We start from the raw sequence: 12,935 nt of genomic DNA on the forward strand, positions 1-12,935 counted from the left end.
GTCTCCTCTGACAGGAGAAAATTGACCGTAGGGCACACGGGCGCGTCTTTGCCCATCTGTAATTGATGGATGTAAAAGTAAAGGTTGCTTTAGTAAATCAATCACAGGGCTCGCCACTGTTATTATCGTGACACCAGACGTCACGGGTGCGTTAAGGCTTGCGTGGGTTAAGTGGGAAAGTTTGCTTCCCCGCTTGTAAACCTGTTAACCTTCGTATCAGAACTCCATGAAGTGTCTGCAGAGCCTTAAAAAGTGTGAAAAAGCCACATTGCACAACAGAAATAAATGAATAGGAGGGTCAAAAAACAAAAAAAAAAAGTTCACGGCCATGCACGAACATGTGAAACGTTGTGATTTTGTGATTTCTCACGTTATTCAGAAAAGCAGCCACCTTTCACAACACAAATAAACAGAACGACTGCTGTGGATATAATTCATAGTGTAAATAAATAAAGAAGTAAATAAATAGTCCACACGGTACACGCGCGACAGATGATTATTTAATCAAAGCGAACGCTCCCCTCAAAAATTATTAATGATAACAACCCCTTGCACAATAGAAATAAACACACAAAAATAAATATATAAATGAATAAAGAGACAAAGAAAATGAATACAAATATGGCAGCACGGTGGACGACTGGTTAGCATTTTTGCACCATCTGAAGCTATGTCAAGATGTTGCACAATGGAATCTGCGACATGCAAAAACAAAAAGCCTTCTTGTCCCGCTCGTTTTCTCTTTTTCCACACGGGTAGCTGAAAACGGGCTTTTTTTTGTCCACTTGGGAGCGCAGACAAGGGCTGGTATTGTACCTCATTTTCTTGGGTCTGGTGTGACACTGCATGCAGACCCCGCAGCTGACTAATGAAGACTCATAATGAGATCAATGCCTCCCTGGCCAGACGTGCTTCGATGTTGTGATTACAATGAGGTCAAGAGTGCGAGGGTAGCCAAAGTCACGCAGGTTTGCACCCATCGGGGTAAAACTGTGACAGAAAGATGTCCTCTGCTGTTGTTTACTTGCTCTTTGTGTTGAATTCATTGGCACCTTATGCTGCTACTTAGCAACATTCGCTTCGCGCTACTGGAATTCACTTTCGCCATAAGTATGGCATAGCTAACATGTTACGAATGCCAGAATCTCGCTCATCTCCTTGGTTAGCCATATGCTATGTTTGTTATGCATGTTACTGTTCGTGGCTGAATAAGCAAATTGAGGGAACCCCGTGATATGTTCCTCAAAGAATTTGTTCTATTCATTTTAATTCTTACAAAGCGCGCATCTTGTTTTTTACACTACAGTCATCCATCACATTTTAATCAACTTTATATATTCATATCTTTTACCGCCATGCTCAATTGCTAACCATTCATCATGCACTCTTAATTGCCAGGCGGTGTTTAATGAAACTGAGACGATTTCTCCACAACAAACTTTTTGTTCCCCTCAACCTCTTTAACAAGCATTTGTATAGCAAAATGTAGGGAGCTCGCAAATGTAGTTGGCGTAATTAATGTTTTGAGACCGTTGCATCTTTAATATGCTCGTTCTGCAATCTCTGTGAACTGTACGGAGCCTTTTCTTTCTCTCTGTGACTAACGCTAGCGCTAACTGTAATTTGCAGGGACATGAAAACACACGCAAGATTGGATACGCTGCTGCCGGGATGGCGACAGATTGGACCGCTGGCGTGAGGGGTTGGACGTTTACAACCTCCTGTTGTTTGTTTCTTCGGTAAGCTCAGAAAATGTGCATTTAAATCATTGTCCACAGTTTTTTTTGTTTTTTTTTTACCTCCGACCTGTGCCATCTGTCCATTTTCAAAATCAAACATGGCCTTGGTGCGCTAAAGTTTGACCATTCCTCGTTCGAACTATTAACTCATTCACTGCCATGCACATTTATACTCGTTAACTGGAACACAACCGTTTACTGCCGCCGACGTGTATATATATATATATTTGTTAAGTACGTGTTTCAATGGATAGGCGGGGAAGAGGGTCTCAGCTAGATTGCCTGCGAAATTTCAGGTTTGTAAATCACTGTAATGACTAACAGATCCCTCTAGATGGCGGCATTGTTAAGATTTGCGATCAGCACAGCTTTTGAGTAGAATATAAAGACTAGAGGGTGAATCTCGGCTTGTTAATTCGATTATGAGAGAAAGAAATGCTTCCACTTTGAAAGTCAAGACAAGTTTAGGCACCTTTCAATCAGTATTTACAGTATATGTATGGTATAAACAAAGTATGTGCCGCGGTAGGTAGTAGAAAGTGTGTCGAGATTGTGAGAAAAGATGACACAGCTCATGGAATGGATGACGAATGCCATGTAAAAAATCCAGTTGTTGTTGTTTTAGAGCCACTGTTCTGCTTGACAACTTACCACAACAAGCTTATTTTCGTCACTTCTTCATCAGAAAGTTTCAGTGTTTTTGTTGAAACCAACCCATGTTCTACTGTTGATTACTGAAAGAAGAGAGTCTCCTCTTCCTTCTGGTAGGTTCAGTGCTTATATATTGTCAAAGAACACAATATTCTGTGGGTCCTGAATGATGACTCAAAATGCTCCTGAACTCAACAGCTTGCAATATGGGGAACTCTGTTTTGAAAACAACTGGTAGTGAATGAGTTATTATAGACAATTATAAACATTGTTGGGAAGAGGGCATCTATTACTAGCTGTAATAAAAAGAACGAAAATGAGACCAACAATTTTTTCCATTTGTTTTAACACTTTAAATCTCTCAATTTGACCCGTCACTTGACAGGAGGGTTTAAAGCAAGCATGGGAGTTGCAGAGGACGCTAAAGTGAGGAGTGTGTTGGCAGCACTGACGCTTTTGGCCCTTCTGAGCCACACCAACGGCATTGCCGAGGGCCCGGAAGCCGCCCGCCTGGCCCCGGGCCCGAGGGCCGCCGGGCAGCACCGGCGCCTGAAGAGAGGCTGGATCTGGAAGCAGCTGTTTGTCCCAGAGGAAGACCCGACTCTTCGCGTCATCGGCCAGGTACTGAACCCACGCCATGTCCTTCGCGCTCAAACTCACTGAGCCTCTCGTCACGCAGCTCAAATCCGACTCTGACCGCGGGGAGTTTGGCATCCAGTACATCCTGTCGGGGGAAGGCGCCGGCGACGCGTTCGAGATCGACGAGTACTCTGGCGAGATCCGGACGCTGAAGAAGCTAGACCGCGAGGAGAAGGCCTTCTACGTGCTCCAAGCGCAAGCCATCAACAGGCGCTCGCAGGAGCCGGAGGAGCCCCAGTCGGAGTTCATCATCAAGGTGCAGGACGTCAACGACAACGCGCCGCAGTTCCCTGACGAGCCGTACGTGGCCAGCGTCCCCGAGATGTGCCCGACTGGTACGGCTGACACACTGACTGAATGTGATGTTAGCATAGCAACAATAGCGTAGCCATTATTTAGATTTTTTTTTTTTTTATTGATATTTTTGATTCATCATTTAGAGACATTAACTTAAAATTGTCCAACTTCTTGGAATTTCAGCCTCTCAACAGTAAAAACATTCTCAGATTTCTGTAGTCCTCCATGAAAGCAGACTGATGATCTCATTATTTGCAAACATCTGCTTTTACTTTGGGAAATAATTACCAACATTTTTGCCCATTTTCTATTACGGACCAAACCAGTAACGAAATCATAAGGAGTTCATGTTTGTGCATTTTCTGCACTTTCAATTTGAAACAATGTCCTGTTTTTGAATAAAAGGATTGAAAAAAAAGTTTTTATCCGATTCATCCATTAATCAACAGATTAATCGTTTATTAAAATAATTGTTAGTTGCAGCACTAATAGCCACCCTTTTCAAAATATAATAAGAGTAGCGACATTAACTTTACACTTCCACAAGTATGTTAGCATAGCAACATTAGCTTTAGACGACAAAGTAAGTTACCATAATCGCATTAACTTTGCTCTACCATATGTCTATTAACTAAGTAGCATTAGTTTTGAGCGATAAAGTTGTGAGCATAAGAACATAAGCTTAGCAATGCCTTAAGTATCTTAGCATAGCAACATTAGCTTAACAAATCTATAAGTTACCATGATCATATTAACATTGATCCATCATAAGTATGTTAGAATAGCAACATTAGCTTCACACAACTAAGTTACCATAATTGTGTCTACCATATGGCTAATAACAGTAACACTAGCTATGCACTACGATAAGTTTGAGCATAGCAACATTAGATAAGCAATGCCTCAAGCATGTTAGCATAGGAACTTAGTATCTTAGCTTGGCAACATCAGCTTTACACATCTATAAGTTACCATGACATAACATTGCTCCACCATAACTACATTATGTTAGTACACCAAAGTTACCTTCGTTCCTGCATAAGTATGTTTATGATAGCATAGCAACATTAGATTTACACAGCTATAAGTAAGTTACCATCATCACATTAACTTTGCGTTATTCTCAGTGTGTTTTCAGGGCCACATTAGCGAGCCACCCTCCGACATCACAGCCTCATCACAGTCATCGTAAATAATACATAATAAAATAAATAAATAATGATTTCCGCAGATGCACTTTTTAAAGCTTACTTATATCCTGGCTGAAGATTAAAAGCAGAAGGTTATATGAATGTCTGTCATCTGTCCACATGCAGGAAGTTAAATGTATTGCTTTCTGTATCGCGGCCCAGATGCCTTTTTCTTCTTAAGTAATGTTATTACAGCCGCTGCCCTTTCACAGTGCAAACATTAGCATTTCAATTTATGTGTAATCTGCCTTTTGCAGTATAATATCTCCCTCCTAATAAATCACAATGTATTTGGCTTGGAATGAGGGAGTGAGGCTTGAACGCAGAAAACGAAAAATGCAGAGCAAAGAGATCTGCAGAGGTGATGCTGAAAGCACCGTGTTTGGCTGCAGAGGCCAAGGCCAACAATGCATCCTTCCTCACCACTTTTGTCGACACACACCCCCAACTTTATTCTTCACCCAGACAGGCCCGCAGGGCCTGTGACATAATGCCAAGCTTTTTTTCTGGCTCAAGTTAAGGTGTTTTGTTGTTGTTAAAACAATCGTCTCCACCTGGCCTTGAAAAAAAACAAAAACTCACTTATTTTATGAGACATCCCTGAAAAGCCAAAGATACTGCGTTTGTGTGCTGTACAAAAGAAACAGTTATTACCTGTATGAATATCCACAAAATTGTCCCCCACAATAGCAGTGGTGAAGAAAATCTGTCATTTATGTCTCTTGTCTTCGTCATTGGTGGTTTTAGGATGGACTTCTGTTTCTGATACTGCAGTTAATAATAACACCCGACTGGTGTAATTCTGGTCTGATTATAAAATCTTCCGTGATGTCAGAGCTTTTAGAGCCAAAAGTGGCCCGAAATTTTGTGGAGGTGACCGCTTCCAAGTTGTAGATGAAGGGAAAAACCCTGTTGAGAGGAACTGCTGTCCCCAGCTAACTGACTGTGAACCCAACCGACAGGCACCACCGTGGTCCAGGTGACGGCCACAGATGCCGATGATCCCATGTTTGGCAACAACGCCAAGCTCATCTACTCCATCCTGCAGGGCGAGCCCTACTTCTCTGTGGAACCAAAGACAGGTACAGCACAGGTCTCGGATAGCGACTTCAATCCCAGTTACTAGCCACAGGTATGATTGCGAATTCCATTCCAGGGTGACTGAGTTTTCCCAGATTCTACACTACAACCTAGATTGGTGATGGTCACTGAAAGCGTAGTGGTACACGCAGCTGACTTCTGTCTAAATGCAGTGCTGTGATTATTTGTTGACCAATCCAGGGAGCTACACAAATGGATGAATGGATGATACCCAAGACAGAGAGAGTTTTTCAAATCACTTTCTAAAGTTAGCTCTCATTTATTGATGGTATCATGCTACTTTTCCCAAATCGTTAGCTCCCCCACCCTTTGACAGATTATTATTATGCCTCGCAGCGCTTCCCACACACGCCGTTGACCTTTAATGAGCGGCGAAGTGTTTAAATGCAAAGCCATGCGGGATGTGACTGAAGGAAGACTCGGCAGCGGCTGAACCCAAACGTCTTCAAGTGGTTGTTTTGCCCACAGCATCTTTTAACCTACACAGTCAACCACACAAAAAAACATTTTTATTTGGGTGCATTTCCCAACAGGTCATTGACGCTTCGAACAAAGCGCTCACTCATTTCTGTTGATTGTTATTGTCGAGCTTTGGAGGGTCATTGGTGGTCTCCTAACCTCTCCCCCCCACAGGGATCATCGTGACCTCCTGGCCCGACATGGATCGCGAGGCCAAAGAGGAGTACCTGGTGGTAGTGCAGGTGAAGGACATGCTGGGCCTGAGCGGCGGCTACTCAGCCTCCACCACCGTCACCGTCAGCCTGAGTGACATCAACGACAATGGACCCATCTTCCAGCACCGTGAGTCTAAATCCTGTGAAAAATCCTAAATAAACAAATCAGTCAATGTGTACAGCATAGCAAGTCAAGCTACTGAAAGCTTGGCGGGAGTACCCTGACTGGAGTCAACCGTCATGTTCTGTGGGGTCTGTCTATCTATCGATTTATCTATCTATCTATCTATCTAGCGAGCTTGCTAGCTAGCTATCTGTCTATTTCTGTCTGTTCCTCGCCACATTGTTGTCAGAAGTGGGATCAATCTATCAATCCGTCATCTGTCTATCGACTTTGGAATGAAAAGCAATAAGACGGGGGGAAGAAGTGGGCGGCCTCGTCTGGCTCATCTGCATGTCTCCCCGTGGACGGCTCCAATCCTTCACACGTTGTATCATGACCTTTGGAAACAAACGTTCCCGGTGATAAAGCTCGCGGAATGGATGCTCCGGGAAAGAAATCAATTCTGCAGGAGTGAGACGAGGGCGGCCCGTCGTCACGTCCGCGTTTGCCGCAGACGTCGCCGCTTATAAATGATGTATGGCCACACTTGTGTCTGAACTGTGCCCTCTGTTTTGTCACATCCTTGCAAATTAGAACCAGCAGTGACAACACGGAAGTAATCAATAATACAATCCACAGATGAATTTGAAATGGTACGTATGGAGGACACATATCCATCATCTTCATTTCAGATTTATACACCTTCGCCATTCCCGAAGACGCGGTGGCAGGCACCACCGTGGGCACGGTCAAGGCAGAGGACGCCGACACGGGCATCAACGCCAGGATGACCTACAGCCTGCAGATCGACCTGCAAGAGAACGCCACGTTCACCATCCGGACCGACCCGCTGACCCAAGAGGGAGTCGTCCTGCTGGCCAAGGTGATGTAGTGGGATTTCAAGGAAAGTCTCTGAGAATCTGAAATGGGGTTTTACAATCTTAATGACACTCAGTAAATCAGTTTTATTTTATTAATTTTTAGAATTTTATTTTCATTTTATTAGTATCTACAAAGCTTAACACTAATAATGTCTTTTAGCCTTACAGAATGTTGGTTCTTCATTTGAGAAATAATTCTATTCGTTTGGATGGCTCTATTATAAATTGGCGTTCAATTGCAGCCGTTGGACTACGAGACCAAGCGACGCTATGTGGTTGTGGCGGAGGCCATCAACGAGGAAACGGACCCCCGCTTCCTGCCCCTGGACGAGTTCTCGGACCGGACCACGTTGAAGATCATGGTGCACGACTTGGACGAGCCCCCCGTCTTCCTCTCACCGTTCTACGAGTGGAAGGTGGCGGAGAATGCGGCGGCAGGGATTGCGGTCGGAGTGGTCAGCGCCCGGGACACCGACGCCGCCAACGACGCCGTCAGGTAACTTTTCAGCAATGGCGGCGTACTGCTCGGCTTCCTTAATCCGTGGCTCGTTCGGTCTTTTTGTTTTTAATTGGAAATCAAAAATGAAAAAATTACACTTTTTTTAATCATTCCGTATTTGGCCCAGATTGAAAATATGAAAATTTAAAAATGGGCCACAATGCTTAGTTTGATTTTAATATTTAATTGGCCAGGTTAGCGTGACCCGAAAGTGTGGTAACGAGCATCAGACAGTAAAGGCACGTTAGTGTGTTAGCCGCCACAGTCAGTCAGGATCACAACCATGAACCATCAAACGGCCATTGGCCAATTATAACACGGGAAATTGTCTTGTTTAGAGCAATGATTCTAAAAATGTGGCACAAGGGCTCCCTCTCGTGGTTTACAAAAGAATCACTGAAATATTCAAACTGTGATTGGGACAGTGGCTTAATTTTTTAATAAACTAGTATAGTACATTTGTTGAGCACAGTTCAGTTGTATTTAACTTTTGACTGAAATGTATTTGCATTTAATCCTTTAGATCTATTTGTTTTCAAGCATTTACAATTTTCTTTGTATTTTAATGTTGGCGATGATGGTTTTACTTGGCGTCATATTTTAGGTGGTACTTGTAAGAAGTTTGAAAAACTTTTGAGGAAGCTATGACATATGATTGACTTTGGTGGCTAACAAAGAAACGTATCTTACTAAAGCTCGTTACAAAACTTCACGTTGCGTGGTCACGATCAAATTCAATATTAAAATAAAACGCAGTCCTGTGGCCCATTTTTCATATTTTTGATCTAAGTGAAAACTAAATGATGAAAACTTCATTTTGGGGGGGGGGAGTTGATTGTTGTTTGTAAACGGAATGGAAAGAACAAATGATACACGGATTTCCTTCCATGCGGTGAAAAATGATGGAATTTCAAATGGTGTTACTTCCTGGGCGCATTTTTACCCTTGATCTCTGCATCCCCACCCGTACACGGTCATATTTATCTCATATTAGTTTACTCGGAATTGAGCCCCGCTGAATAAATCATCATGATTTTTTTTTTTCTTTCTTCATACCTCACAGGCTTTTCCTATCTATTGCGGTATTATCACAAAGCGACGTTGGCCGGGACGTGGGAATGTAATAAAGCGCCCTGCGCGGCGGCGTACGGAATTGTGATTTGATGTCATTTGCAAGTGAGGCACGTTTTTGTGCCTGGAGTCCGTCGGAGGCGAGCTTGCCAGTGGCAGGTGCCGCACATCATCCGGCGCCCGCCGTCGATTAGTGTCCCTTTGGTGACGCTGTCGCCTTGATGAATACATCCATGCTGACATTTTAGGGCTTTGCAAAGTCCCACTAAAAATGATGAAGTTTGCTCTTGTTTTCCGCGTCGTTAGGGGCAAAATTGGTGAGCCCAATGTGATTCATTACGAGGCGTGCGGTTAATTCCATTCCATATACTGAGCACTGCTCCAACATATAATACAATTTACATTATCCTTGGCAAGTTTCTCAAAACAGGATCTGTTTCTCGTACCGACTTCTGCTTTATCACTCTTTGAAGCATCCGCTGAATTGAGTTTTTATTGATGTTGAGTACCAGTGCAGCCCTCGGAATAGGTTTTCCCTGTTTTTTTTGCGCAAACGCCTGCTATAAGAGTTCTGTGTTTTCATCAGTGGTATTAGTAGCGGGCGTTCGCATTTCGAGAAACTTGCCATGGTTAGCATAAATTGCACTAAGTGTTGTAGCAGAGTGACACTATTAAGCTTCTGTAACTGGCGCTGAACTGCAGTCGGGAACAGAAAAACGTCTTGCCAGGCAGCGGTTTTGCCACGCTGCCCCAATGTCAATCGGAGAGCCGTGGGCAAGCGAATATGCTTACAAAAACTGCAAAGCCTAAGCTGACAAATGCTGATGGCCTCACTTCTGTCCGAATGTTACTTGAAAAGAAATAGACAGAAGGAATTCTGTATTGTATGGTGACTTTTGGGACACTGTGTATTTACAATATGGACAAAGGTAATCCTGATTGAGATGACACTGGTCCAGGCACCCTCACGCAGCCTTCAAAAAAAAAGAAAAAATACAAACGAAAAGGAAAACAAAGGCCAAATTTTCTAATTTTGTGAGTCTATATTACACTCAAAAAGAGAGTGTCAGGATTTAATTGTAACTTGCATGCCGTCTGGAGCGCACTCACGCACCCCTCTTTGGGTGAACGTGCCACTGTTTGGGAATTTCCTACTATAGAATAATTCAGTATGCTGTCAGAGAAACCCTCATACCAGTTTCCCAAACGTTTTTTGGCAGCGCACCCCCCACAACCCCCCTAAAATTAAGTCAAAGCGAAGCCAATTTATAGCCATTAAAGGCAACTCGCTCAGTCACACTTTTAAACCTGCGCACCCCCTTGGAGGTCTGGAAAAAAAAAAAGTCAAAACCTGTCTGTGTTCCCTCTACAAGATATTCTTTTGACAAACGCAGCGACGCTGCGAAGGCTTTCGCGATCGACCCACTCAATGGAACCATTAGCATCGCCAAGGCCCTGGACCGAGAGACGTCCGCCTGGCACAACGTGACCGTCTTCGCCAGAGAAACCAGTAAGTCTTCTCGGTATGGCGCCGTCGAAGACATTTGTCAGTCTCAAGTTCGCAAAGCTTTTACGATGACGTCTCTTCGCTCCTCCTCTCTCAGCGCAGAAGCGTTTATCTTCCTCGGTGGTGGCGTCCATCAAGGTGCTGGACATAAACGACAACGCGCCGCAGCTGGCCGGCCGTTACCAGCCGTATGTCTGCGAGGGGGCGCAGGCGGGAGAGGTGCGGACGGCACGGAGCTCGGATATGCTCACGATTTACAGCTCGCTTTATTTCTGTGTATCATGTAAACATGGATGGAATCATGGACCCTGGGGTATACAGTGGACCCCTGCTAATAGCGATGAATAAAATCTGTGGATAATTGAAGGCCATTATAATTGCATTAAACCCCACAATTCTTGAATAAGCAGGGATAAAGCAAAAATAAGTGTTTTGGGGTTAGTTCCCCCCAAAAATAAAGAAAAAAAATGTAGCGTGGAGAAGTGTCACCTTGTGTTTCAGCTTTGTCGCCGTCAGTGGATTTAGTCAGTAACAATGTGTCATTTTGAGTACTTGATGTAATCTATAATCAACAACTACAACCCTGTACTGGTCATGACTAAGCATTTACTGGGCTTGGCATATTTCTGTCACATTGACATACATAAAGTTAGTATAGCTAGTCATCAGTAATAATTGAAATGTGGAGAACCTAATGTTTGTAATGTCCAAAGTAAAAGTCTTCTATAACCCTGTGATGATGAAGTATTTACTGGGCCTGTTATATTATTTACATCACATTGACATAGTCAGTGGACATGTTGGTGAAGGTAAACATGTTGGTGAAGGTAATAAGGGTGATGAAGAAGTGATGGGTCAGTACGGTATCCAGGAAAGGAACTTGGAGGGACAGATGGTGGTAGACTTTGCAACAAGGATGCAAATGGCTGTAGTGAACACTTTTTTCCAGAAGAGGCACGAACATAGGGTGACCTACAAGAGCGGAGGTAGAAGCACACAGGTGGATTACATCTTGTGCAGACGATGTAATCTGAAGGAGGTTACCAACTGTAAGGTAGTGGTAGGGGAGAGTGTGGCTAGACAGCATAGGATGGTGGTGTGTAAAATGACTCTGGTGGTGGGGAGGAAAATTAGGAAGACAAAGGCAGAGAAGAGAACCATGTGGTGGAAGCTGAGACAGGACGAGTGTTGTGCAGCTTTTCGGGAAGAGGTGATACAGGCTCTCGGTGGACGGGAAGAGCTTCCAGAAGACTGGACCACTGCAGCCAAGGTGATCAGAGAAGCAGGCAGGAGAGTACTTGGTGTATCTTCTGGCAGGAAAGGAGAGAAGGAGACTTGGTGGTGGAACCTCACAGTACAGGAAATCATACAAGGAAAACGGTTAGCTAAGAAGAAGTGGGACACTGAGAGGACCGAGGAGAGGCGAAAGGAATACATTGAGATACGACACAGGGCAAAGGTAGAGGTGGCAAAGGCAAAACAAGAGGCATATGATGACATGTATGGCAGGTTGGACACTAAAGAAGGAGAAAATGATCTATACAGGCTGGCCAGACAGAGGGATAGAGATGGGAAGGATGTGCAGCAGGTTAGGGTGATTAAGGATAGAGATGGAAATATGTTGACTGGTGCCAGCAGTGTGCTAGGTAGATGGAAAGAATACTTCGAGGAGTTGATGAATGAGGAAAATGAGAGAGAAGGGAGAGTAGAAGAGGCAAGTGTGGTGGACCAGGAAGTGGCAATGATTAGTAAGGGGGAAGTTAGAAAGGCATTAAAGAGAATGAAAAATGGAAAGGCAGTTGGTCCTGATGACATTCCTGTGGAGGTATGGAAGCATCTAGGAGAGGTGGCTGTGGAGTTTTTGACCAGCTTGTTCAATAGAATTCTAGTGCGTGAGAAGATGCCTGAGGAATGGAGGAAAAGTGTACTGGTGCCCATTTTTAAGAACAAAGGTGATGTGCAGAGCTGTGGCAACTATAGAGGAATAAAGTTGATGAGCCACACAATGAAGTTATGGGAAAGAGTAGTGGAGGCTAGACTCAGGACAGAAGTGAGTATTTGCGAGCAACAGTATGGTTTCATGCCTAGAAAGAGTACCACAGATGCATTATTTGCCTTGAGGATGTTGATGGAAAAGTACAGAGAAGGTCAGAAGGAGCTACATTGTGTCTTTGTAGATCTAGAGAAAGCCTATGACAGAGTACCCAGAGAGGAACTGTGGTACTGCATGCGGAAGTCTGGAGTGGCAGAGAAGTATGTTAGAATAATACAGGACATGTACGAGGGCAGCAGAACAGCGGTGAGGTGTGCTGTCGGTGTGACAGAAGAATTTAAGGTGGACGTGGGACTGCATCAGGGATCAGCCCTGAGCCCCTTCCTTTTTGCAGTGGTGATGGATAGGCTGACAGATGAGGTTAGACTGGAATGCCCGTGGACCATGATGTTTGCAGATGACATTGTGATCTGCAGTGAAAGCAGGGAGCAGATGGAGGAACAGTTAGAAAGATGGAGGCATGCACTGGAAAGAAGAGGAATGAAGATTAGCCGAAGTAAAACAGAATATATGTGCATGAATGAGAGGGG

At 44.0% G+C, this 12,935-nt stretch overlaps 1 protein-coding gene across 19 annotated transcripts in view; it reads left to right on the plus strand.

Moving 5' to 3' along the window:
• cdh19 (cadherin 19, type 2) overlaps positions 1–12,935 on the plus strand; it is a 114,851-nt gene that overhangs the window by 66,224 nt on the left and 35,692 nt on the right. For 5 of the 19 annotated variants that reach the window (XM_061757677.1, XM_061757680.1, XM_061757676.1 and 2 more), the window contains exons 2-11: positions 1,630–1,739; positions 2,425–2,503; positions 2,776–3,011; positions 3,070–3,364; positions 5,479–5,598; positions 6,251–6,418; positions 7,087–7,277; positions 7,518–7,771; positions 10,219–10,355; positions 10,450–10,571. In XM_061757677.1, coding sequence (XP_061613661.1) covers positions 2,793–3,011; positions 3,070–3,364; positions 5,479–5,598; positions 6,251–6,418; positions 7,087–7,277; positions 7,518–7,771; positions 10,219–10,355; positions 10,450–10,571 — 1,506 coding nt within the window. In that variant the 5' untranslated portion in view covers positions 1,630–1,739; positions 2,425–2,503; positions 2,776–2,792. Of the gene's footprint in view, positions 1–739; positions 985–1,011; positions 1,162–1,629; positions 1,740–2,424; positions 2,504–2,775; positions 3,012–3,069; positions 3,365–5,478; positions 5,599–6,250; positions 6,419–7,086; positions 7,278–7,517; positions 7,772–10,218; positions 10,356–10,449; positions 10,572–12,935 lie in introns of those variants that run through there. The other 14 variants (XM_061757686.1, XM_061757688.1, XM_061757685.1 and 11 more) reach the window with 9 other exon arrangements.

The sequence above is a fragment of the Phyllopteryx taeniolatus genome, chromosome 20 (genome assembly GCF_024500385.1).
Source record: "Phyllopteryx taeniolatus isolate TA_2022b chromosome 20, UOR_Ptae_1.2, whole genome shotgun sequence".
Classification (NCBI taxonomy): Eukaryota; Metazoa; Chordata; class Actinopteri; order Syngnathiformes; family Syngnathidae; genus Phyllopteryx; species Phyllopteryx taeniolatus.